At 44.1% G+C, this 27,509-nt stretch overlaps 1 protein-coding gene and 1 non-coding gene across 7 annotated transcripts; both read left to right on the plus strand.

Annotated features, from left to right (window-relative positions):
* On the plus strand, nt 1-27,247 carry LOC133498116 (immunoglobulin-like domain-containing receptor 2). Of its 6 annotated transcripts, none has more exons than XM_061814572.1 (10): nt 1-228; nt 5,719-6,090; nt 9,265-9,384; nt 16,789-16,845; nt 21,773-21,919; nt 22,045-22,212; nt 23,008-23,136; nt 23,475-23,823; nt 25,439-26,171; nt 26,908-27,247. In XM_061814572.1, exons 1-10 carry the CDS (start codon nt 114-116, stop codon nt 26,944-26,946), a joined length of 2,229 nt encoding a protein of 742 aa, XP_061670556.1. In that variant the 5' UTR covers nt 1-113; the 3' UTR covers nt 26,947-27,247. The 6 variants fall into 6 exon arrangements, with proteins under 6 accessions (XP_061670556.1, XP_061670557.1, XP_061670558.1 ...); XM_061814573.1 differs by having other exon boundaries at nt 26,911-27,247; XM_061814574.1 differs by having other exon boundaries at nt 23,026-23,136.
* trnap-ggg (transfer RNA proline (anticodon GGG)) lies at nt 6,761-6,834 on the plus strand. Its single transcript has one exon. It is a non-coding gene; the product is annotated as a tRNA-Pro (tRNA).
* Nucleotides 27,248-27,509: the final 262 nt, after the last annotated feature.

Raw genomic sequence — 27,509 nt, forward strand, 5'->3', positions numbered from 1 at the left:
TTGTTTTGCTAGGTACTTTACGCTTTGAGACCCGTTATGTGCCACTCAGTCAGTGCGGCGACGTCTCGAGATCGGATGAGTTTAAAAAAAAGAAAAAAGAAGTGAAATCCAGGATGAAACGAAAGAGAGTAGCGCGCATCATCGACTTGGACGAAATGGAACTCGGCCAGAGCGTCTGGAGTTTGTTTTTCATACCCAAGTGGTGGATCTTGGTCGCTTTTTTAGCAGGTAAGTCGAAGGAGCAGGTTCACTCCGTAAAAATTCGACAGTGTACGCTTCAGTGGTTGACAGATTCAACCAGTAACTACTTTTAAAGAACAAAATCAATATTTTTTTTTTTTTTTTTTTTGCTCAAATGGAAGGTTTCCTCTCGACCCGGATTGTCCCGTTTCAAATTATCCGTGTACAAACGTTCGTATTTTTTTTTTCCTCAGAGCTCAGTGATTTTGAAAGTTTGTAAATCAAGTGGAATTTAAGTTTTCTTAATGGCCTGCAAACTGTGTAGTAACCTGTGCTAAAACTAAATCAAGGGTGAATAATCCGAGTTGGGAAGTTGTGGATTAAAAACGGTCTGACTGACTCCAGATGGATTTATATGGTTCGATCCCTCCCTTTTGGTAAATTTTGGGAGTGACTGAGACGGGGAATTTAAAAAAAAAAAAAAGTAAACTATTGTGAAGTTGAAGGACAAATACAGCAGTCTAAAATGACTGAAGCACTGCGTGAACTCCCAATTGTGTAGAACAATAATATTACTGTAAAATACATATGTACTACACCCATTATAATAACTTTATTCCCCCACGGCCCCCAAAAAAACAACTTTCTGCACACACAATTGTTTCCCTCTTTTTAAAAACATGTATATTCCTTGTTGTCCTCAAATGAGCATTGGTGCTAGCTAAATTATGACAAGCTAGTCAGGCATATTAACTGACAGGAAAAAAAGCGAAATTAATTAATAATAACATTAAAAAATACATTTCGTGTTTTGTTTTCAGCCTCCAGTAATTATTGGAGCTGAAAAAAATTTAAAAAAAATCACACAATTCTCTGTGGTTAGTCACTTAGCGGGTTACCAGGAAGTAGCCTGGCGGCGTTTCCCACTGATTTGGTCGACCGCTTCTCTTTTTTTCGTGTGTCCCAAAGCATGAGAAACTGTGACAGTGAATATACTAAATCATTGCTTCCTCCGTTTCCTCCATTACGTCGACTGTACAAGGCCAACAAAATCTTTCGCTGATAGCAATCTGAAATAACTTTGCAGACAATTCGGGGAATTGTGGGAGTGAGGTTTGTCAGCGGGGTGCTGCGCTCCGCTAACTCTGTTATGGAAAGGCCTTAACCAGAAGAAAGTACAGATATTTTTGTTTTTATTGTCGGCAATAAGTCTCACTCGTTTCCGGTGAGAGTTGGACTCCGCCAAGGCTGCCCGTTGTCACCAATTTTGTTCACAACTTTTACGGACAGAATTTTGAGGCTCAGAGGAGGCGTAGAGGGTGTCCGGTTTGGTGGCCTCAACATCGCATCTCTGCTCTTTGCAGATGATGTGGTTCTGTTGGGCTTCATCAAGCCGTGATCTCCAGCTCTCACTGGAGCGGTTCGCAGCAGAGTGTGAAGCGGCTGGGATAAGAATCGGCACCTACAAATCTGAGACCATGGGCCTCTGTCGGAAAAAGGTGGCGTGCCCTCTCCGGGTCGGGGATGAGATCCTGCCCAAAGTGTCTTGGGGTCTTGTTCACAAGTGAGGGAAGAATGGAGCGGGAGATCGAGAGACGGATCGGCGCAGTGTCTGCAGTGATGCGGACTTTGTATCGGTCTGTTGTGGTAAAGAGGGAAAGGCAAAGCTCTCAATTTACCAGTTGTTCTACGTTCCTACCCTCACCTATGGGCACGAGCTGTGGGTCGTGACCGAAAGAACAAGATCCCGGATACAAGCGGTTGAAATGAGTTTCCTCCGCAGGGTGTCCGGACTCTCCCTTAAAGATAGGGTGAGAAGCTCGGTCATCAGGGAGGGGCTCAGTGTCGAGCTGCTGCTCCTCCGCATTGAGAAGTGAAGTGGCTGGGGCATCTGATCCAGATGCCTCGCGGATGGTGTTCCGGTCATGTCCCACTTGAAAGAGACCCCGAGGACGACCCAGGACACGCTTGAGAGACTTATCTCTCTCGGCTGGCCTGGGAACACCTCGGGATCCCTCCGGAAGAGCTAGAAGAAGTGGCTGGGGAAAGGGAAGTCTGGGTATCCCTTCTGAAGCTACTTACCCCGCGACCCGACCCGGAGAAGCGGTAGAAAATGGATGGATGTAGGGAGTAGAGGCAAAAATTCATCAGAAAACTAAATATTTAAGAAAAACACAGATACCTCAAAACTCTACATGTGTACTGTAACAAAGTGTTTTTACATTTTTATTTCCCCCTAACAGTTACATTGAATGAGTAAAGTTTTATTTTGTTTTTTTTTGAAATGGAGCAGTCCATTTTAAGAGCAAGATATTTGCTTAACACGGTGTGGCTATGTAGCAACATCCATGCAGACATGAAATATTTTATGATTTAAGTCAGACTCGAGATTGTCACGTTCACAACACACCTTCTGAACATTCTTGGCTCCTCTTGTAATATTGCATAGCCCCCCCCCCTGCCCCCCCACCCCACCCTCGTCCTTTTGCTTGCATGTTCTCCTCGGGAGGGATTTTGTTCTAAAAAAGTAATAAAGCGTGGGTCGCTCTGGACGGGCCTTGATCCTCGCAGAATCAGTCCTCTGTCTGTCTTGCTGCGTGTCCAAGAGGTAGAGCAAAAGCTCTTCCTGTAGGATTTCTCATTCGACCTGTTTGGTCCTGAAATATTTCTACAATTCTAAAATGCTAGTTTCAGACATTCTAAGAAAAATACAAAACGGATGTTCTAGCCTCATTTTTCACAGTTCGACAATGTATCTTGAGGCGTGGTCTTGTCACTGGTACGGTACCCTCCAAGGTACTTCTTTTGTACACTTGACTTTTACGATCAGGGATCCCGGGACGAATTACAAACGGTTGCCTCGGAGACCAAAACACTGGAACCTCTAAGGAAGGACACCATCCGTCAACATGGGATTTGTTTAGATTTGGAAATGATTTTTTTGTCACGTTGAACGGAGAGAGAGAAATATTCTTTTCAAGGGTGAGGGAGTCACTATCATAAAACAATTTTAACCGTACCGAAGGTCCTTTTTAAAGAATAAATGGAAAGTACAGGGAGTTGTCGGGTTAGGACGGTCTCGACCTAAGAGGTTTCGACTTGACGACGCCCTTCCCCGTCCGCCATTTTGTCTGGCAAATGCTTGTCCGTGTTTCAGCACAGTGAGTATCTTTGCATTTTTTGCCCTTTTTTTGTAGACATTATCGCACCCAAAGAAGAAAGCTGTGTCTTTTAGCAATGCTTCTAAAGCCATATGAAAATGTATTACCATGGAAACGAAGCACAAGATCATAAAAAGATTGGAGAAAGGAGAGACACCAACGCCACCAAGGCTTCAATCGGTCAACCGTGGTGACAGTTATTAAAGACAAAGTGCGTATTTTAGCGCATGTGAAGGGTTCCGTTCCCATGTCGGATACAAAGATCACAAAACGAGGTTCTTTGTTACTTGTCGGGATTGAGAGGATCGAGGACCAGGTTCCTTCGCGACAGCTAAGCACAGCCTCCCCTTCTTCTTCTTCTCCATCCACCTCCCAGCAGTAATGCAAAGTACATCATCTTGTTTATTTCAATGTATTTGTTTTTTTTTTATACAAAGTATTTTGATGTAAATTCTGACTTTTATGGTGGAATCCGATTTAGGTCGAAATTCGAGTTAAGTCGCTACTCTAGGAACGGATCTCAGTCGTAGACCGAGGACTCCCAAACGCCAGCAAACAGACCGAAAAACACCGTAAAATCAGAAAAGTTGATTGTAATGTACTGTGGTTTCGTAATGTAACATGCTCACGAGTGGATCACGTTTTCTGGATGTGTGGGAGACGGGATGTTAAGCTTCGTTGAAGTGAGCGCACCCTCAAGCACCTGATCCTCGGACCTGGTGTTTTCACAGATGTTATTGGGTGTGGATGTCCGTTTGGTGAGGGATCACGTTTCTTTCATGCGCTCCTCTCGGGTGTGTGTTGCTACTCCTGAAGTTCAAGCTCCTGGTCATCGTTTGACTCCAGCGCTTTCAGCTTCGCAGGCTTTAAAACAACAACAGGAGATGAGCAATTCCACCTCGGCCTTGTTTTTTTTAGCACATCAAACTGTGCATTTGCTTGGACGGGTTTTGTTTTGCATTTCTCTGAGTGGTTTTTTTTTTTTTTTTTTTTTTTTAGATTCAGCATGTTGTTATCTGGAAAGCAGTTTTTATTTGATAGTAGCGATGTACAAATCAAGGTCCATGTACTATTTCACTCTTTGTTCATACTAGTAGTCTTCATCCTCTCAAAAACATGCCCCTTTTCCTTCCGGATTGATAACTCCTCAGTTTCCACCTCCTTCCAGTCGGATATCGAACCAATAGTCAAACAGCATTCCAGATAAGGCCAACTATCATAATTTCCGACCTACATTTTTTCACATGCATTCAACCCTGCGGCTTATGCAATGATGCGGCTAAAATTTGTGCATTTCTTTTCTAACGGTCGCAAGGGTGCGCTTGAGTAGAAAAGGTAAGAGTGAGATCGGTGGAATATATGTGCCGAGCAAGTGACCTTTACCGGTATGTTTTTTTTTTTTTTAATTGGCCCTGTTTCCGCTCTGCTAGCGTTAACACTGTGCTGGCATGTTGCTGCCATGTCTCAGTGATTTTCACCGGTATGTTTTTTTTTTTTTTTTTTAAACGGCCTGGCTAGCATCCGGCTAGTGTTAACGCTGGGCTGGTGTTAGCGCCGCGCTAGCATGTTGCTGCTGTGTTACTGCCGTGTCTCAGTGATTTTCACCGGTATGTTTTTTTTTTTTAAATCTGGCCCTGTTATCATCGTGCTGGTGTTAGCGCCGCACTAGCGTGGTGCTGCTGTGTTACTGCCGCGTCTCAGTGATTTAGGTATGTTTTTTTTTAACCGGCCCTGTTAGCACCGTGCTAGTTTTACGCTGTGCTGGTGTTAGTGCCACGCTAGCGTGTTGCTGCTGTGTTACTGCCGCATCTCAGTGATTTAGGTATGTTTTTTTTACCAGCCCTGTTCGTGCTACCGTGTTGTCGCTTTGTTAAGCTAGGCTAAGGTATTAAAACTGTGAAAACTCTTTCTGTGTACCGTCTTTCTTTGTAAATATCTCGTCTATCAATGTGGGTTGGCACTTGCGGCTTTTACACAGGTGCGGCATATGTACGTACCAAATGGTATTTCCTTTACAAATGTACTGGGTGAGGCTTATAATCAGGTGCGCTCTGTAGATTGGAAATTACAGTCGTGTTTGTAACGCAACACAATACTCTACTTGTCGTAAAAGTGGTACTATTACTGGGAAAATAAATACTAGGTAGACTGTGTGCTAATGTCCCAATTTTTTTTTTTGGGGGGGAGTGGTGACAAGAGTGTCAGTAAATGGACCTTAAGATGAATGTCAAAAATATCGAATTCCTGCTCAACGGCCTTCTATAGAGAGCTTCACTGTACATTTCCAGTTATTTCTTGAACATGTTAAGACTAGCCGCGGTGTAGTGCTAAAAAAATAAAATAAACTAAATGAAACTTTGCTGTTGTTCTCCCAAAGGTCTCCTCCCGCAGCAGTGTTGTGGTGTCCACGTGTTAGTAAAAGATGAGAAGAAGTACGCAGTGTTGTTCCAGTCGGTGGTGTTGCCGTGCCAGTTCAACAGCGTGTCCACACAAACGCCCATCGTGCAATGGGTCTACAAGTCGTACTGCCGGGACCGCACGAGGGATTCTTTCCGCCTTTCCGACAGCCTGAGCGGAGGCTCGGGAGGAGCCGGACCGATGGGAGGATCGGGCCACGACGTCGGGAAGAAAGCCAGCTACCTCGACTGCTCTGACAGCGGCCGCACGGTGCGGACTGTGGCCTCCGTCTCTGGATCCTCATTAACTCTGTCGGAGTACTACAAGAACAGAGATGTTTCCATCATCAACAGTAAGGACCACGCGTATGTGATACCAAATCAAACCCGTGCGGCGCATGTTGTGAAGAAAACTAGGTGACATAAAAGATAATTAATATTTTATTTTTTTTGCTTTGACTTGCTAGCTGAAACTTAAGGTACACGCTACATATGAGGGCTGTGTGAGCGCAGTGAACTCAACTTAACAAGCAATGGATATTTGACCACAAGAGGTGGAGCAACAAGTAGACAGATAATCTCACCATTATCACTGACATGTATTCTTTATCCTTTGCAAAAAAAAAAAAAACAACTTCTGATGTTATTGCAGCTTATTATGTCACTCGTTTGCCAGTATTACTAAGTAGCAGCACTCTGTATGATTTTGAACATGATGCACAAGCAGTTTTATTATTTATTTCTAGAACGTGCCTTCTTTATGTGTGTGCGATTGACGTATCTGCCACACCTGAATCAAGCGACGGGATGAATAATAGGCAGATGTTTTTTTTGTTTTGTTTTTTGCCACGCCGTCACGCGATCGACCAAAACTGCCGATCGACATATTGAGCACCCCTGCTTTAAAAACATTCCAACATTTTTTTTTGTTTTTCTTAGGAGGTTAGAATAGATGAATGGCATTTTAGTTCATTTTCATGTGAAAAATGATTTCTTCTTATTATTATTATTTCACTCAAGGGAGGCCCCGTAGCTCAGTGGTGAGGGCGCTGGTTTGGGAAAACCAGGGGTTGTGGGTTCATATCCCACTGGCGCCTCCACTCCCTAAGAAGGGTTGCGTCAGGAAGGGCATCCGGCGTAAAAATTGTGCCAAACATATGTGCGTTCATCTGAGATGACACGCTGTGGCGACCCCGAAAGGGACAAGCCGAAAGAAACAAACAATTATTATTTCACTCAGCTTCACAACAAGCCACTTGGCTGATTCAAATAAGAGGCACTGTGTGCATGCTTCAAGCTGTTCACTCCACTCCATGTTAACGTTCACTGGAAAACTAAACATCCATCCATCCATTTTCTTTGCCGCTTATCCTCACAAGGGTCACAAGGAGTGCTGGAGCCTATCCCTGCTGTCAACGGGCAGGAGGCGGGGTACACCCTGAATTGGTCGCAAGCCAATCGCAGGGAACATCGAGACAAACAGTCGCACACATAGTCACCAAGGGGCAATTTTGAGTGTCCAATTAATGTCGCATGTTTTTGGGATGTGGAGGAAACCGGAGTGCCCGGAGAAAACCCACGCAGGCACGGGGAGAACATGCAAACTCCACAAAGGTGGGTCGCGGATCGAACCCGGGACCCCAGAAATGTGAGATTTCCAGCATGATCCACCGCGCTGCCAGTTTTAATCTTTCCATAATATTTAATTTAATTAATTAAATATGTTCGTCAAGTACAACATTATATTATTATAGAGTTGGTGCTACTTTCATCCTCAAGTCATATCTCGAAGCACAACTGTATATTGGAAAAATATACTGTAGTATAATTAAATTAACTGATTTGAATTAACTGATGAACAGACCAAAAAAAAACATTTTGATTTTATGGCATGAATATTGTTTTAGAGGAGGTATATGACGTCCAATCACGGAACGGACACGCGGTATAAAGTGACACATTGCCCACATTAAGTGGTGCACATCTGGAGCGCTCCACCCGCTTCCTTGGCCAACAGGAAAAGGAAATCAAGAATACAACCCGTTTCCTGCCTCTTGTTTTTATGTCTGACCTCCTACAATAGAGTCAGCAGCCCGGTATTGTCCTGCGTGGATAGTTCTCCAGCCAAAATACACCAGACATTAAGCGGACTTATCGAAAGATGTTTGAGGATATGCTCGATATCCTTGATATCCAAATCAAGGTCCAAGGACGGTACTAGAACAAGTCCTCACTAGTATGACGATTTAGGTCACTAGAAAAACTGTGTTTTACTGGTAACCGAGGATATCAAATACATGCTGTAAAAAAGGCTTTCCCATATTTTTCCCCATTCTTCTTCAATCTTTTGTACAACGGATTATTACAGTGAAGAGAATAAGTATTTGAACACCCTGCTATATTGCAAGTTCTCCCACTTACACAATCATAGAGGGGTCTAAAATTTTCATCGTAGGTGCATGTAGGTCATCCTCTCCTTTAATACAGAGCAGTCGTCCTGTCCCACGTGCAGGTATACTCGCCCAAAGCATGATGCTACCACCCCATGCTTCACAGTTGTGATGGTGTTCTTGGGATGGAACTTATCATTCGTCTTCCTCCCAAAACGGTTAGTTAGTGAAATTATGACCAAAAAGTTCAATTTTGGTCTCATCTGACCGCAAAACTTTCTCCCGTGACTTGTCTGTATCATCCAAATGGTCAATGGCAAACTTAAGACGGGTCTTGACATGTGCTGGTTTAGGCAGGGGAACCTTCCGTGCCATGCGTGATTCCAAACCATGACGACAGTCACCTTGGAAACGGTGGTCCCACCTCTCTTCAGGTCATTGACCAAGTCCTGTCGTGTGGTCCTGGGCTGATTCCTCACCTTTCTAAGGATCGCTGTGACCCCATGAGGTGATATCTTGCATGGGGCTCCACTCCGATTGTTTAGCATCTTCCATTTTCTAATGATTGCTCCAACACTGGACCATTTTTCACCAAGCTGCTTGGCAATTTCTCCGTAGTCCTTTCCATCCGTGTGGAGTTGTACAATTTTGTCTCTGGTCTCTTTGGACAGATCTTTGTTCTTGGCCGCGTTACAAGTTTGAGTCTTACTGATTGTATGGGGTGGACAGGCGTCTTTATGCAGCTAAAGACCTCAAACGGGTGCATCTGATTCAGGATAATACATGGAGCGGAGGTGGACTTGTAAAGGCGGACTAACAGGTCTTTGAGGGTCAGGATTCTAGCTGATACACAGGTGTTCAAATACTTATTTGCAGCTGTATCGCACAAATAAATAGTTAAAAAAAAATCATACATTGTGATTTCAGGATTTTTCTTTTTAGATTATCTCTCTCACAGTAAATATGCACTTAACGATGAAAATTTCAGACCCCTCCATGATTTCTAAGTGGGAGAACTTGCAATAGAGCAGGGTGTTCAAATATTTATTTTCTTCACCGTATTTTCCATGACTGGTATTTTGAAAAAAGTACAGACAGTTTCATGATTGTTTAAATTCAACTTCTGGTGTCTTGCAGAAGCAGACTTACGCATCGCAGAAGTCCAGTGGGGAGACAGTGGCGTGTACACATGCAAAGTGGTTATCGCTGACGACGTGGTAGGACAGAATGAAGCCTCCGTGGAGTTGCTGGTTCTGGGTAAGGTGCTCCTACTTTCCGAGAACAAGCTTTCGTCCGTCTAGAAATGAAGCGGCCGCACTAGCGTGTGTTAGCAGCAACTGACTCCAGCATCTCTTCAGTAGAAATCCCATCACACATTGTTCACCTCGTCTTTAAGTACCAAGCTCCAGGATTTGTAAGAAACAAATACTGGACCCCAAATACTGTCGATACTGTTGCATAATGTGGCATTCCTTAGTGGACCGAGTCATCACCAGGAGAACAATAGAACCTCGTTAATAAGACGATTTATAACGAGCAGTTTGATATGTCTGGAATTAATGGAATGTTGTCATGGCAACTCTTCTCACTCATTTTGTTTTATTTAAGCGCAAGCCTTGTTTGATTGTGCTTATTTTGCTGTCCTTTGTATAATTCGGTCCGATAAAGAACAAGTTTTAAAAATTGAGTTTTTGTGGGTGTCAGATGGCCAACATTGGGTCATTGTGGGGCTTTTCGATGCCGCGACAACGAGGCACTCAAAAGCAGGCACGCCAGCACGATGCCCCGGTCTGCACAATGCCTGTCATGTCGGATTATTTTTCTTCTCTTGCTGCTCTGCCTTCTCTCTGGGACTTGGCGCGCACTTATGGCCAACAACGAGGCACTCTAAAGCACCCAGGCCAGCAAATTATCCTAAGGGATGACGGGATAGCTAACTAGCTAACTACATACATGTTGCACTTGTGTGGGATAACTCCTGGTGTGAACAAATATACTCAAGTTTTTATATAGTGGGGGAGGAGTGTCTCATGCCGGACTCTAAAGTGGGTCAGCGTGATGCCATTTAAACATCCCCCAAATAGTTATTACTGAATAAATCATAAATAACTGAAACTACATAAATAAATAACTGAAATGGTGTAAAACCAAATAAGAGTATTTTCCAAAATTGTACTCTACTTCTCAGTCTTTGCATGCTTTAGGAGTTTTCACCCGTTTAACGGGATAATGTATTCACAAACGTTTAAATGTAGCATAATTCCCGGCCTACAAGCCGCGACTTTTTTCACATCCGCCACACTAGTTAGCTTTAACTGTGTTAGCGTTAGCACCACCACATTAGCATTATCGCCACCGCGTTAGCATTAGCTTAGTCGTGTTAGCGTTAGCGCGACCGCACTCGCGTTAAACCAGGGCTCGGCAACCTTTTTGAGGCTGAGGGCTACTTCGCGAGCACGGATCGTATGAAGGGCTACGTGACCCGTTTGCGGCAAATTTCAGACGCAGTTCATTACACGTACATAAAATATTTTCGTTTTAATTTATTGTAGTCAATGACATTCCAGATATTTTAAAGTTTTAATTCACGTAAGCGAGTCAGATTCACAATTTAAAGCACAGATAATAGTAACAATTATTGGCCCATGGGATTTGTAGAACATACCTCATGGGCACCTTATATGATCCTCGCGGGCTACCATCCGCCCACGGGCACCGCGTTAGTAACCCCTGCGTTCAACTTTCTGTGTACCGAGGCTTATCTCCAAGTGCACTCTGTAGGCCGGGAATTACCGTACTTTCCAGCGTCTTAAATAATGTCACTTTTGTGCATGTCTGTTTGGATTTGCGGCGTCTGTGTACTGTAGTTGAATTGTGTGTATTTGGTCCCACTTTACAGTGACAGTGTAGCCAATTTATGTGCGATTCCAAGTGTCGCCATAGCAACAGTTGAGAGGCTTGGTCCTCTCATTCATTCTGAGGCCGAACCTTTTGTCCGTCTGCTACTCGAGGACTTATGTGTAACGCGCATCAGCAACTCGCCAGTATTTCCCTGCAAATATGTATTGGAATAACGTCACATGATGAGTTGGGCTTTGCAGATCTCATAACAGGGTACGAGAACACCGTAGCTTGATCGAGATGGCAAGATTTTACTGACTTGACCTAGACCTGGAATTCAGCAAATCTGCAAAGTAAAATCTCCCACCTTGTCTCGGTGTAGGGCATGTGAGGCACTTCTGTTTCCATAACAACTGTTGGGGCCTCTGAGAATGTTTAGAGGTTTCTTTGTTTTATGAGCAAATGGTCTGGACTGGTGATAAAATAGGCGCTAGTTCTTGACGCAGAGATGGTACGGGACAGAATCGTGTCAAACAATGGATGGAGGGTGACACCATGTCACTTAGCTCGTATTGATCACTGTAAACCAGTATGTATTTATTCATGCAAATCCTTTTGGTCCATATCAAATGTAAAACAATACACGTGAATCTAGTTTAGAACTATTCAGTGTAAAGGTGAATAAATCCATAAACAACAAATGGATGAAGAAATAACCTGCAAAGAGAATATAGTGGTGCCCTGACTCACAAGTTGAAGTCGTTGTGTGACCACCTTTGTAACTCACAACGTTCGTACCATAAATCATCTTTACCTGTTGCAATAAATGGAAAAGCCATTGATTCGTTCCAGCCCCATGTAGTGTTCCTTCTGGTGTGCGCGCTTTGGCTAGCAGTTGGCAGTATAGAACAAACGTAGAGACACATGAAAAGTAAGCAACAGTTATGTAATGGCATGTAGGTATGTGCCTGCGAGTATTGTTACGTTGTTTGTCTTCGTGTTGCTCCAGTGTTTCTTGGCTGTATTAACACTCGAGCTATCGATGCACGATCTATAGAGCTCGTCCACGTGACGTCACCATTTTCACGGCGCCATATTGCCGGTCAAACAGAGCTGCTCGACATTGCGGGAGACGTTGAACCGGAGGAGAATATTTACAATACCCGAGACCCGTTGTGCTGTCGGTTGTCACAACAGACGAGACAGATATTCAAAGAGATCATTCTATGGAATACCAGCTAAAGAGACGAGAAAATAATGATGGATTTCGGCAATTAAATGTGATGGATGGTGCCCGACCGAATCCACACGACTGTGTAGCGATCGCTTCATTTCAGCGTAGTAATTATTCTTCTCAATCTCAAATTATGAAAAAGTATTTATAATGCCAAGTTGGCTCATTTGAGAACTATGCATATTAAAAAAAAAAAAAAAAAACTGTCTGTCGCAGAGGTTTACGGAGGTTACCATTTGCCCGCAATACGCTTCCGTGGACGTTCCGTAGAGACGACTCCATCCTCTTTGTTTTTTTTCATAGTCATAGTTCATGTTAATGAATGCAAGTTTGTGTAAAACCAGGGGTCTTTTATTTAGATATTGGTATTTGTATTGAATACTAGCTGAAAAGATCGATGGATTCCAGCAAAGGTTAACGTGTGGCCCAACACGCTACTGCGTTCACGAGCCGTCAAAACCGGATTTATTCCTGATGACCACAGATCCAGCAACAACGTTTTCGTATGCGTCCAGACTTTTAGACGCTTTCAAACTTTTAGGTGTAAATCTCGACGACTTACTCCCCAGATCCATGTGTAGATCCCGTTGTCCAAGACAAGCGGAAGCGAACCGACTTAGCATTGAGCAATGCTTTGCTAGACCGGCAATATGGCGAGGGAAACAAAAGTCACGTGATTTTATGACATAGCTGCACGAGCTCTATAGTGTCTTGTATTGTGTGTTACTAGCAGCGATTGCTAAAATAAAGTTGCGTGGTTGTTTTAAATACGCAATGTGTAATTCTCACATGACAATAAACTTCAGCTGTGTGTGGCATTAAAGAGCCTTGCAGAAACAGTCACTTACATTTACTCCCAAAATTGTGTTTCAGATCCTGCAGTGCACATTGTTTTGTCTGTCAAAATCTGTCCAGGGCCTCCAGAATCAGTCGCACTTGCTCAATATAACTTAAACAATATCGGCAATGGTACTGTTTGTTAAGCCGACTTTAAGTTCACCCTCGCAGTGACCCATAATAGTGTCATTTGAATACATTTGAAGCTGTATTTATTGATATTAAACCAAATGAATGTTGTCAGCACTCCTTTCCTCCCATCAGTTTATCAAAGCATACATGTTAGTGTACAAATACATCCTGCGTCTAGTCAGCAAGCTGCATATTTGGAATAATATTAAACTGAGTCATCAGCCTGCTAGCGACGGAGCTCGTGTTGGAATTCCAAATGAACAGATTGGACTGAGAAAAGTAAATTTGAGGTATCCTAAATCCGGATACAGTAGGTTTTGCTCGTTGTTTTTATGTTTGTTTCCAAAGCCATCAAAGAGCACTCGGCGCCTCCATGAAAGATGCTGACGGCGGTACCGTACGTCCACTGTCAGCTAGCTTCCGCATCAGTGCAACACATATTACTGCCATTCAACTTTTGAAGCTTTGTTGCTTTTCCCGCATCTTCAGCTGCTCAGAAAAACCGACAAAACACACTGGTGTGATGGCCTTTCATATTTAACAAGTCCTCTATGCTAGGAAGGAGTAAAAAAAAAAAAAAGCTAATATAGACAAATTGAGATTACACAATGTATCTGTACCTGAAACGAAAACATTGATTCATGTATAGACTACTGTAATTTCCGGCCTACGGAACACACCTGATTATAAGCCTCACCCAGTGTCATTTGTAAAGGAAATACCATTTGGTACATACATAAGCCGCACCTGTGTATAAGCCGCAAGTCCCCACATTGAAACCCACATTAAAACACGAGATATTTACAAGGTACAAAGTTTTCAAACTTTAAATACCTTAGCTTAGCTTAACATAGCAACAATACAGTAGCACGAACAGGGCTGGTTAAAAAAAAAAAAAAAAAACAGCTGAGGTAGCTACACGGTAGCATGACGGTAGCACAGCACTAACAAGACTAGTTTAAAAAAAAACGTACATTGTACCTAAATCACTGAGATTTAGCAGTAGCACGCTAGCACGGCGCTAACAGGGCTGGTTAAAAAAAAAAAAAAACATACCGGTAAAAATCACTGAGACACGGCAGTAACACACGGCAACACGCTAGCCCAGCGGTAACAGGACCTGTTTAAAAAAAAGATACACTGTACCTAAATCACTGAGACTCAGCAGTCACACAGCAGCAACACGCTAGTGTTAACGGTAGCGCTGCGCTAACAGGGCCGGTTAAAAAAAAACATTCCAGTAAAAATCACTGACACACAGTAGTAACACAGCGGCAACAAGCTAGCACAGCGCTAACACTAGCGCAGAGCTAACAGTGCTGGTTAAAAAAAAAAAAAACTTACAGGTAAAAGTCACTTCCTCAGCACATATATTCCACTGGTCTCACTCTGACCTTTTCCGCTCGAGTTCCCCCTTGCGGCCGTTGGAAAAAATGCACAAATTAACCGCATCACCGCATAAACCGCAGGGTTGAAAGCGTGTGAAAAAAGGCCGGAAATTACAGTACTTACAAAAAGGTGAAGATGTTGCATTTAAGAGTTTGAAAATAAGATCTAATTAATTTAACTTTTAAAGGTTATACTACATTTGAGGTTCTCCCTGAAATGTCACCTGAAAGCCCCAAAGGACTTGCACACCACGCAAACTCCTCAAGTCATTAAAAGAAAGGTCTTTAGCTTCATCTTTAAGCAAAATGTCCCCATGCAGCCAGCCCATTTGTGCCACCGATGATATTTGCAGCTGTGCTTGTAATAACTCCCACCGCAGCCCTCATCACTTCTATGATATTTTCACAAATCAAACAATCGATCTGCTTTGATTACATTTCCATTGCATCCATTTGGAAATGCGAGTGCAATGGCGCATGCTGATCCTTTTCCACCGCCTTTGTCTGCATCCAGCCGCGTTAACGGACTCTTGTACAATATGATGTGATCCAATATAAATGCTGCCTTTACAAATATCATTATGGTCATTTTGGTAAACAATGACAAATCTGAGGACGCACACTAATCTTAACAATATTGGGAATTGGAGGTTTTTGTAATATTTTATCATTTTTGCTTTTTTTTCTCCTTGGTGACATTCCAGTCAGTAAAAAATTAAATTTTATTGCATTTTTACTAGTGGGCGCTGTGAGGGACATTTCGGGATGTCGGATAACCTTTTCACACGTGATAATCTCTCTCTCTCCACACAAATTGCATTTTTTGTTTTTTTATGTAATGGCGACTCAGTTGGTAAAGCGTCGGCCTCACAGTTCTGAGGTCCCTGGTTCAATCCCGCCACTCCTGTGTGGAGTTTGCATCTTCTCCCCGTGCCCGTGTGGGTTTTCTCCGGGCACTTCGGTTTCCTCCCACATCCCAAAAACATGAACAATAACTGGACACTCTAAATTGCCCCTAGGTGAGATTGTGAGTGCGGCTGCTTGTCTTAATGTGCCCTGCGATTGGCTGACGACCAGTTCAGGGTGTAACCCCGCCTCCTGCCCGACGACAGCTGGGATAGGCTCCAGCACTCCTGCGACCCTCGTGAGGACAAGTGACTAAGAAATGGGATGGATGGATGTTGTGGTTTTTTATTTAAATTTGCCAGAAATTAGCTGGGATAGGTTCCAGCACTCACGTGACACTTGTGAGGATAATTGGCTTGGAAAATGGATGGAAGGATTGAAAAAAAAGAAAGAAAAATGCTTTAAATAGGATCTCATTATTCCATCATTTCGCAAATAATAATGCAAAAAATAATTTTGGTAACCCTAACTGACCTACAGCTGGAAAGGTTTCGTCTGATTTCCTGTGAAAAAATGAAGAAAAAAAAAAGGATGTTTTTAATGTAAACATTTAGTTTCAACTGTAGTTGTACAATGTGGTCAGACATACATAAATGCAGAATTTTTTTTTTTTTATAGTTAACACAGAGGAAGAAAAAACAAGTCATTTCAAAATTTTCAAAAAATAGAAGCGCAAAATTAACGTGAAAAAAACTATAACCAAGAGAAAAGAACAGATAAATAAAAAAAAAAACATTTGTAAATAATTCAACAGTATACACTCGTGTGTGTGTGTGTGTGTGTGTGTGTATATATATATATGCATCCATTTTCTTAGCCGCCTATCCTCACGAGGGTCACGGAGAGTACTGGAGCCTATCCCAGCTGTGCACCCTGAACTGGTTGCCAGCCAATGGCAGGGCACATCGAGACAAACAGTCGCCGTTACATTCACACCTACGGGCAATTTAGAGTGTCCAATTAATGTTGCATGTTTTTGGGATGTGGGAGGAAACCGGAGTGCCCGGAGAAAAACCACGCGGCAAACTCCACACAGGCGGGTCCGGGATTGAACCCGGGACCTCAGAACTGTGAGGTCAACACTGAACCAGCTGATCCACCGTGCCGCCTATATTTGAATACAAACAATCTAAATTATCTTTCTAAATTTCTGAGAGCATTTATAGTGGATCCCAAAGGCTGGTGTCCCTAATAAGGTGGCCAGTGATTGTGTTCGATCGCTTCTCTTCCGAATGGTCTTGACGCATGCTGCCGCAGCGCTAACTTTCTTTGCACTCCATTCCCTTTCCTCTCCTCCTTCACGTGTGCTCTGTCTCTCGCCAGGTTTCTCAGGTGCGCCTGGAGATTTGCTGCCTGATTTTGAATTGAAGATTATGCCAGGTAGGGGAAGAATGGATCCCCACCCTCACCCGCTTCCCTTTCACTCACACTAACACGAACTGTTCCGCATCTGTGCTTACATTAACTGAGCGAAAAATCATACATGAAATTATAGCAGAAACATCTGAATGGCATCATTTGAACCAGATATGTTAATGGCCTCATGTTGGTAGTAAACTAATCCTAAAATAAATTAATATTTAAATAGGATAATTATTGCAGTTCACTAAACGGTATTTAGTTTTTGTAACCTCAAAAATATATTTTCTTTAATAGTTATAGAAACACTACATAATCGTTATCAGTACTGTATTTAGGGATGCAAAGGGGAAAAAAAAATAAATTCTGATAATTTTCCAGAAATTTCCAATGGAGGTTTAAAATGGAGAGTTTTGGAAATAGTATATTCCGAATTGTAAAGTTTCCATAGGAATTATTATTGTCTGGGGAACTACTGGTAACAGAGAGATATCATATTCAAGCATGAATATAAACATTTTAGTTTTGTCATAAGTAGGTATCCATGCAGAATAGGTCACTATCCTTCGCCACGTCCAAGGACATGACCATATCTAAAATGCGACTTTTTTTTCCTTCAGTCTTGGCTTACAGCACAGTGCAAAAAAAATAAAAAATCCTAACCACAGCTTGTAACGTGTAAATCTTTTCTGGTCTTCTAAATCAGCATATGGCTGTACGGTCGTCCCTCGCCATTTCTACGTCTGTCTTCAGATTTTCAAATCGTGCATTTCTAATTTTATGTCTCAATTCTTTTGCTATGTCATGGGATTTTGGGAGTTAGAGTGACGCCTCGGTTCTCGACCACAATCCGTATCAGAAAACGGTTCGAAAAGTGAATTGTTCAAAAACCGAATCGATGATTCCCAGTACAATGAATGGAAAAAGAAATAATGCGTTCCAAGCCTTAAATAATTTGGCTCTCTAATGCATTTTTTTTTAGCTTTTCCTGACAATAAACTGCATAGTAGAAATACATGTATAGTTTAAATACTTTATATGATAAAATAATGTAAGAAATATGTGTAGTTTTTGCTTAAAATGTATGCTTTAGTAGTAGAGTATGCAAGGCTGGGAGTGCATAGCCGAATCTGTAGCGACTCGGCCCCCAGCCTTTTAAACTTTTTTTTTTATTAACAAAAGTGCAGAATAACTTTAAACGAGCATCTTGCCTTCTTTGGAGCCACGATTGGGGGTTAATACGGTTGATTGTTAGTGTGGATGTTTGTCTCCATGGCAACCAGTTCAGTGTGTACCCCCCCACACCCGTTGACAGCTGGGGTAGACTCCAGCACTCTCCACGACTCTTGTGAGGATAAGCAGCAAAGAAAACGGATGGATGGAATTAGATTTGTTGAAATGCAAATAGACTGTTTAAACTTGTATTGTTAAATCTATTACAGTCCATATTTTAAGTACATTTCAGTTGTCTATAACTTTTAGTTCAAGAAATGTCCATGTAATTTTTTTAAAAGTGTGCCGAAGTCCAATTTTGACGTCTGTTTAAACCCCCCACACGAATCTCCCTGATGAGCTGTGCTGGAAAACAGCGATTATGGTCATTCAAGGTGTATTTATGTTTGTGGTTTGCCCGCTATCTCATCGGTTCAAATGCCGCAGTGGAAACATAACAATCCACAAGGAGGGACTTTTATTTATGTGACATTACGTACATAATAAATAGTGCGGTGCTTGTGGATGAATCTATAGATGCGTCGGACAACATGACGTGGATTAATTCGGTCACGCAAAAAAAAAGTTGACTGGAATCTTATCTTTGGAGTGGATGCGTGCGGTGATGTTTGTTAATGAGATCCCATTACAAACGCATTTGTGCAAACAGCAGCGTGACCCCTTCCTTTCCTTCCTGTAGCTAAATCGGGTTTCCTTTCTGTGCATGTGCGCATTTAAAGAGATATTGTTGTGCTTGCTAGTTAGAACGTCCTTATCTGACTCCTCCTTCCCTTTCTGACTCCGGAGACATTTTGTCTACATGGCGTTTATCTGCTCGCTGAATGAAAGTGTAATCATCAGCACTCAGTACGCCCAAACTTTTTTTTTTTTGTATTACTAGTTTTTTTTTTTTTTTCAATAGTTCTTAAAGGGGAAATCCAGTAATTTGCATGAACAGTGTCTCCAATAGTTCATATTATATGTACCCTATTTTGACAATGTGATGTTAATTCCTCTCTCATTTAATAGTGTTTTGAGAACATTTTTAGCTAGGCTAAAGGCCTCCGCCGCCACCGAAGCTTGGCTAAAGGCCTCCGCCGGCGGGCCGCGAGCTCCGGCGGCAGTCCGCGAGCCGTGCTTTGACATCCGGGTAGGCCGTTAGCCGAGCTTCGGTGGCGGCGGAGGCCTTTAGCCTAGCTAAAAATGTTCTCAAAACACTATTAAATGAGAGCCTCGCTTTGGCGTCCGGGGCTAACGGCCTCCGCCGCCTGGAAGCTCGTCTCACGGTCCGCCACCGGCGCTCGCTCGTCAGATTCCGCGTCATTCCCGTCCGAAGAACCATCTGCACCTGCTGGCCCAGAACTCCCGGGGGCCTTTGTTTACGCACCTATTTCCCGGCGCGTAGGCCTCCGAGTAGTCAGACTCCGCGTCATTCCGCCCGAAGAACCAGCCGAATATTCACCATTTACAGCCACAGGTTCAAATCTGTATGGAAGTATTCCTCCGTCTTCCCAGTCAACCGATACTGCTATTTCTTCACCAGATGAGGATAAATCCGAGAAATCGATTTCCCACGTAATCGAAACTTTGCCGCGGCATGGTACACGTGACTGCCGCCCTCGTAGGTCATGTGACTGGCGAAAATGGCAGCGCTCCTGAAAATTCGTAATTGTCGACAAAAATCTTCTCAAAACACTATTAAATGAGAGAGGATTTAACATTATATTGTCAAAATAGGGTACATATTACATGACCTATTGGATACGCTGTTCATGCAATGCACTGGATTTCCCCTTTGACCTAATTGTGTCTCTTGGACCAGGTTTCTTTTCACAAGACTTGAGTACCCTGAGCTTAATTAGCCCCCCCATGGTCCAGTGTGTGCAACGAACAGTGTGCTTGTTGTGTCCACTAAATGAATGGCTTAAAGCTCCACTGTCATGCCTATTAACATTCCAAAACAGATATTGTAATGAAAACTACATATAACATTATTCACTTCAATGTTTATACGAAGTCTCACTCGACATCCAAGTGGTCGCCACATTGCCTGCGACATCATCAGCAGATGTTACACCGGGACATTCGCCGTTGAAAACACGTACGGGCAACTCGCTATGGAACACGGAAGCTCTTTTCGAAGAACAAAACATGTCACGATCCAGTGAAGTGACCTGGGCAATATTACCCGATCGTTTCGAGCCATATTTTAATGATACGTGGATCACTTCTAACTAACAACAGACTCTCTGACAGTCTGTAGCGTACTCAGGAGGACCAATGCCGGGCAGAGGGGGAGAGCTCCTTTCTCCTCCCGCACGCGGCCAACGCAGAAGGCGTCACCGGCGAATAAGCCGTCGCTGGCGAGCGAACCGTGGCGAGCGAGCTGACGCAGAAGCCGTCGCCACGTGCGAAGTGGGGTGCCCAGACACTGGTGGCCGGTGGGGGGAGAGCCCGGCCAGACCACCTCCCCGCCTGATTCACCTCCTAACGGCGGGCCCGGCCTTGCGGCGATCCACAAGGCCAAGAGGGGCGTGGCCTGGCCACCGCTCCGAGCGCTTTCATCTCTGACGCCTGTCGCCGGTCACAGCTGTGTTACATGAGGGACTGTGATCAGACAATATATTTAAGTTGTAGTTTTGTCACTGGCATTCGCCAGTTCGTTGCGGATGCTTTCCTGCATCCAGCACTCCACCTGTGCCATTATAGTCCAGTCACGCTTTTGGTTATGCTCTTTAGTTGACTCATAGTTATCGGACATTGTTTCTTGTGTTTTGGATCCTGCCGTCTTGGACTGTGTTGTCATGCACAACTCTCGTTTATCATAAAACCCATTGAACATCATGTCCTCGTCTTGGAGTCCTGCATTTAGGTCCGCCCTTCCACATTTGACACTGATTTACTTATGTGGATCTTTTGTTACGTTATGAGAGGATTATGACCCCCCCCAACTGTTTTTTTTTTTTTTTAGTATCTCTATACATACCTACCTGTCATTTAGAACCCACAAAGCTCTCACCCTTTGCACCCGTGCAATCCATTTTTCACAACAAACCGGGTCTTTTTTAAAAGTTTGAAGAGTAAATTCATCCTCCCAAGTGTTCGAACACTATCCAGCAATACAACGAGCCGGCATTTTGGCTCACACGAAGGAACAACGAGCTACCTTCGAGCAGGTAAAACTCGTATAAACGCACGAGACCGCCTGAGTGTGCTGCTGCTGTTAACGTCACTTCCTGCTTTTTCTCGAAAACAAATCCCTCGAGAGGATTTTCATGGCGGGAGTTACAAAAAGCCATATATGTCAAAATTATGTTTTGTGGTGGAAAAAACGGATGGGTCCATTCCGGCTGCCTTTTTTTTTTAATTCATAACATACTAAAAATCATGCATTTCATGACAGTAGACCTTTTAAAGACTGAGGGGAAACAAAACTGTGCCCAACATTAAAAGATGATTATTATTCTTCTGCAGATCCGACAAACATAATTTGTCAGTCCTCTTTTTGCCTTAGAGAGGATGTATCGTGGAAAATGCAGTTGATTTTTTTTTTTTTTTTTTTTTTTTCCAATTTCACTTTCAGACTTGGAACATACAATGCGATGCACGGAAAATGAACAATATGTAAAGATTTATGAAATTAAAAGGTCTCACTCAAATGCTGACTATAGTGCACTTCTTACTGGAATATTCCTCTGCGTGTCCGAACTCATTTCTCGTGTTTATTGTCTTCCAGAGTGGGTTTTTGTGGGCGCCGTGGCACTGGGCAGCGTGCTATTCCTCCTGTTGGTTGGCGTTTGTTGGTGTCAGTGTTGTCCGCACTCGTGCTGCTGCTACGTCAGCTGCTGCTGCTGCCCGGACACTTGCTGCTGCCCCAAGCATTGTGAGCGCAAACGCACAAACGGAGTGAACCCGATGCAATACGGCGAGCCCGTCGAGCATTTACCCAACATCCTTTGGATCTAGTTTAGGAGATAACCAATCACGTTCTGTCTTGGTTTTTATTAGTGTACGAGGCAGGTAAGGGTATAAAGACGGGAACCTCAAACCTGCAGACGCTGGCGTACCCGCCATACTTTGTTTCTGGCGTACCGGCCATGGTACCCATTGCGCCCCCGTCCCTGGTGGAACAGATGTCATCCGTCCCCCCGTCAGATGGTAGTCTACTCACAGCAAGTAAGTCATACTCACTTCTACCTGAATACAAGATTATTGAAATGACATCGCAGTACTCACAAAAACTTGGGGTGACAGAAATTTCCCATTGAAAAGTTTGACGTGCGTTCAAAAGTTTAGATGCATGTGGATTTAATTTCACCTCTAGAGCTAGTTGCGTATTTTAGGTTCATTGTGAAATTTTGGCTAAAAGCCCAGTACTGCAATCTCTAACATTTAGTGAGTACCGTAATTTCCGGCCAATAAACCTCGACTTTTTTCACAAGCTTTCAACCCTGCGGTTTATGCGGTGATGGAGCTAATTTGGAATATATGTGCCGAGGAAGTGACTTTTACCGGTCCGGCCCTGTTAGCGCTGTGCTAGCGTGCTACTGCCGTGTCACAGTGATTTTTACCGTTTTTTGTTTTTTTTTTTAACTGTCCCTGTTAGCACGGCGGCGCCAGCATTAGCATTAGTGCGTTGGCGCTAGTATTGGCGTTAGCACGGTGGTGCTAGCGTTAAACTCTCTGTGTACCGTCTTTCTTTGTAAATATCTCGAGTTTCAATGTGGGCACTTGTATCTTTTGTACCAAATGATATTTCCTTTACAAATGTGCTCGGTGAGGCTTGTAGCCATGTGAGCTCTGTAGGCCGAGAATTACGGTACTCTGATTTAATTCTAATTCAACGACAGCTAATATTAGCGAAGTCAAGCGAAGGCACCAAACACAAAGTTTCATATACCAAAAAAAAAAAAAAACAATAAAAATGAAGAAGAGGTCCCAGTGCTGATGGGAACCAGTGTTTATGTCCAGTTCCAATACATGCTTTAGGTGCTCCCTACCGCTTGCCCTCATCCCAGGACCAGGACTCCCTCAGGGTTCTACAATATGTAGAGAACCAACTGGCTCACTTCAACCCTGCCAGGTCCAACAGCCACCAGTGTAAGCGGCAGAAACCCGTCCATGTGCATGAAAGAGATTTCTGTAGCATGCTCATGTAATCTTGGCTAGCGCCTGCTGGAATAATCTTTTTCATATCGCTTATTATCTTATTAGGTATGTCTTTGCACATTTCTCTGGATTCAAAAATTCTGCCTCGTTGATCATTCTAATATCCAAACTTGCATGTATGCTTGGCTGGCAGATTTGCTCCTTCAAATATGTTTGAGCTCTCGCACTTTCTCTCTCTCTCTCTCTTTCTTTTCATCGATTAAATCTAATCTAAAATATGCTTTTGAAGTAATGCGATTCCATCCATGTATTCATTTGTACCAATTCAGCCTGTGGCGTGTCCGAACTGAGTTCCCTCCACGAAGGAGAAACCGCTTTTCGCCCGACATTCCGGAAGGTCCAGAAGAAAGCACTTCCGCCCATTCCGGATGTCGATCTTCAACCCGAACCGAGACGATACCGGGACAACTGCAGTCCGGAGCCGCAGCGCTTCCGTGACGACGCCCCTTCTTCACCACAGCGTTATCGCCAGGACCCTGAGTCAGAACCCCGTCACTGTGCAGAGGATTCCCTCCCGCCACGCCGCTACAGCGACGACCCTCCTCCCTCTTCCCAGTCTCGAAGGCACATACGTGATGCTCGGCAACAGAACCACAGTGAAGAGAACCGCCACAACAGGTATGGCGAGGCAAATGGATCAGGTCAGGGATGGGCGTTTGGGTGACATTTCAAGAATTTCAATCCCAGAGTGTATGATGTGAAACCCAAAACGGTTTGGAATGGCCTGTAAGTACCACAATATGGCAGAAAACTACTTTTTTCAATTAGATAAGGCGATTCTGCCCTAGGTGTGACAGAAGAACTTAAGGTGGAGGTGGGACTGCATCAGGGATCCGCCCTGAGCCCCTTCCTGTTTGCGGTAGTAATGGATAGGCTGATAGACGAGGTTAGACTGGATTCCCCTAGGACTATGATGTTCGCAGATGATATTGGGAACCGCAGTGAAAGCAGGGAGCATGCAGAGGAACAATTGGAAAGATGGAGACATGCACTGGAAAGGAGAGGAATGAAGATTAGCCGAAGTAAAACAAAATATGTGCGTGAATGAGAGGGGCGGAGGGGAAAGAGTGAAGCTCCAGGGAGAAGAGATAGCGAGGGTGGACGACTTCAGATACTTGGGGTCAACAATACAGAGCAATGGAGAGTGTGGTCAGGAAGTGAAGAAACGGGTCCAAGCAGGTTGGAACAAGGTGTCTGGTGTGTTATGTGACAGAAGAGTCTCCGCTAGGATGAAGGGCAAAGTTTATGAAACAGTGGTAAGGCCAGCCATGATGTACGGATTAGAGACGGTTGCACTGAAGAAACAACCGGAAGAAGAAATGAAGATGTTGAGGTTCTCACTCGGAGTGAGCAGGTTTGATAGTATTAGAAATGAGCTCGTTAGAGAGGCAGCTAAAGTTGGATGTTTTGGAGACAAGGTTAGAGGGAGCAGACTTCGATGGTTTGGACATGTCCAGAGACGAGAGAGTGAGTATATTGGTTAGAAGAGTGCTGAGGATGGAACTGCCAGGCAAAAGGGCGAGAGGAAGACCAAAGAGAAGGTTGGTGGATGTGGTGAGGGAGGACATGAGGGCACTTGGGAGTTAGAGAGGAAGATGCAGGAGATGCAGGAGCTAAGATGGAAAAAGATGACGAGCTGTGGCGACCCCTAACGGAACAAGCCGAAAGGGAAATAAGAAGAATCACCTGATTAAATGAATTCCCGCCCCCTCACTCCATAACTCAAAACACTCTTATCTCAAGTCATCTTTACCCCATTGAGAAAAAATGACACTCTTCAGTACTGTAATTTATAAAAACATGCACAAATTAAAATGAAATAGAATGTTAAAAAAAAAAAAATTCTCAAGTTTTTGTAACCGCTTTTTTGCTTCGACTCAATGGCTGCTCCTTCGGGTGTGGGTGACCTTGCCACCGGGGGGCAGTATTATACAGACATGCAGATGTACAATTGATGAAGACGGTCAGTCGTCAGTCAGCTGCACTAATATGTATCAGCCGTTTTTTCCAGACAATGAAGGATATTTGTTCTCCAGTTTGTGTTCAAATATCTGTTGCTTACAAGGTTATAACAACGCAACATGAATGCCATTCGTTAGCTAGCTGCCTATCGTGTTTCCGATTATATGATATCAATAAGCTAGGACACTTACAAAACTGAGGAAAAGCGTCAGGTCTACACTTTAATCGGGTTTGTTTTTGTCCCTCCTCGTCACGTTCCGATATTTTGCAGGTGGAACCCTCGTTCGGAACATCTGGAAAGAAAGACCTACCACACCGGGGGACGGACTGGCTCGCTGGACGAACTGGAAGAGTTTGCCGCTACCTACAAGCAAAGAGGACGCAGACGAGGGGAAAACAGGGACGACGAGGACGACGAGCCAGAGCATCAGGAGTTCAGCCGTTACCCTTCGTATCGGCACGGTCCGCCGCGGCACCGCTACGATGACCGCAATGAGCTCAGAGACGGCAGCGACCGCGAAGACCGACCCAGAAGAAAGAAGAAACATGGGCACAACATAAGCCCACTTCCATCCCCGAAAAAGGGGCGGGGCACCTGGGGAAATGAGCGTTCTGCCTCGCCGCCTCCCAACGTGAGTCCGCCGTCGACTTCTTCTCAAGAGAAAGACTACGACGGCGCGTTCCTGAACAGCCTTTTGGAGCGTAAAGCTAAGTTACGAGAAGTCGTCCAGGGGAAGCCGGGCACCCGGGGAGAGGACGATTCGGACACACCCTCAAAGGGAAGCTCGAAAAAGAGCAGCGGGGAGTCCGGCCGCCACTGCAGCAGGTCGCCTAGCGACAGGCCCGAAGCCCACTCACCGGCCCTTTACTCGGATCCGGAGCGAAGCCGGAACGGCAGGCCGTCTCCGCGGCCCCTCCCGACGCGCACCCGCTCGCCGCAACCTCCTGCTCCTGCTTCCCCGCTCAATCGCCGTGGGGAGACCAGAGACAAAGCTCGGAAAGTGGTGAGTTATAGCTGCTAGGCCTCGATGCAGACGCAGTTAACTGATAAGATTGATGAAATCGTCGTCCTTGGGGAACGTGTCCCCGACCCACCTGCAATAGGTAACGTCTACAACGTAGAAAATAAAACTGGCACATAAGAAGAGAGGGAATGGAACACTTTATATTTAAACACTTAAATGTTCAATCCGTACGGAATCTTGCTAACTAATGATAACGTAGACTGAGGTTAGCGTACATGTTGTAGTTATTTAAAGCCTTCATGGAATTGTTGTTTTAACACAAATTTAGCAGCAACACATACAAACAGAGGAAAGATCAAAAGAGAATGAAATGGTCATGCGAAGCACTGGATTTCCCCTTTTAAATACCGTAGAATATGTCCCGATTTTCAGTGTATAACGATATTTTTGTTTTTACCTTTGACAGGTCAGGTTTGCATGCTTCCAGAATGAAAACTAGGTAGAATTTTCTGGTCTGCATCCAACTCCCCCAACCTTCACTAACATCTACCCCCCATTTCAACATTGGGCTAATCGCTCTTCAACATTCAAGGGGTCCAAATTGCATATTTATCACGTTTGCCCAATTTTGAATGATTACGACACAAGTTGAAGCGTTGTTGGTCCCGGGTTCCCGTTCACCACTATAACACCGTGTGGCCTAACCTGGGAATGTCTTCATTTATTTTGAAATTGTATTTATTCATTCCTTTTTTTTTTTTTTCTTAATCCTCAGCAGGGGACTCTTCTCAGCCGGGATTCCCTCATCGTGTGATTGGCCGAAAGCGCCTCGGCGCTCCGAAGGGGGCGGACCGTCCGACCGCGTCATTCAACGGGCGCTTGCGGCGCGTGTGAGCTGATAATAGACTCACTGTAACTGGTACACTTGAATGGAGACGTGGATGACGCGCGTAGAAACTAAACTGCCGATGTCACCGGCCCTCCGTTCGCGTCGCCGGTCGCCGAGCGTACGTCTCGGGTGGAGAAATGCGGGCTTGGTGTGTGACCTGGAACGTCCCTCCTGGCGGGACCACCCCCGCCTTCCCCTTCCTCCCTTTTAAAAGGAGATAGAAAAACAGTGAAAGTAGCTTTATGCCTCCTCCACAATGAGCGCTTTCATTTCTGTTCAATGAGGGGGAAAAAAAACAAAAAAAAGTGTAGCATATATGGTAAACTACAAAATACTGACATTTAAAACCCTCTCTGGACCAAATAAAATTTTTGCAGAGAGAAAAATCTGATACTTTCAGAAAATGATACTCTGGACTTCAAATTTTTTCATTATATTAAACCTGTTGCAAATTTGCAACCCCTCCCCAGAAAGGGTTAAAACTATAT

Source organism: Syngnathoides biaculeatus, chromosome 3, assembly GCF_019802595.1.
Source record: "Syngnathoides biaculeatus isolate LvHL_M chromosome 3, ASM1980259v1, whole genome shotgun sequence".
In the NCBI taxonomy this organism is placed as follows: Eukaryota; Metazoa; Chordata; class Actinopteri; order Syngnathiformes; family Syngnathidae; genus Syngnathoides; species Syngnathoides biaculeatus.

Bases quoted from the DNA above. Each gene is read 5' to 3' on its own strand.
- LOC133498116 (XM_061814572.1), top strand. From the start codon at position 114: ATGAAACGAAAGAGAGTAGCGCGCATCATCGACTTGGACGAAATGGAA. The intron at 9,385-16,788 runs GTAAGGTGCTCC...GTCTCTCGCCAG, and splicing joins CGTGGAGTTGCTGGTTCTGG to GTTTCTCAGGTGCGCCTGGA. The intron at 22,213-23,007 runs GTAAGTCATACT...GTTTATGTCCAG, and splicing joins TGGTAGTCTACTCACAGCAA to TTCCAATACATGCTTTAGGT.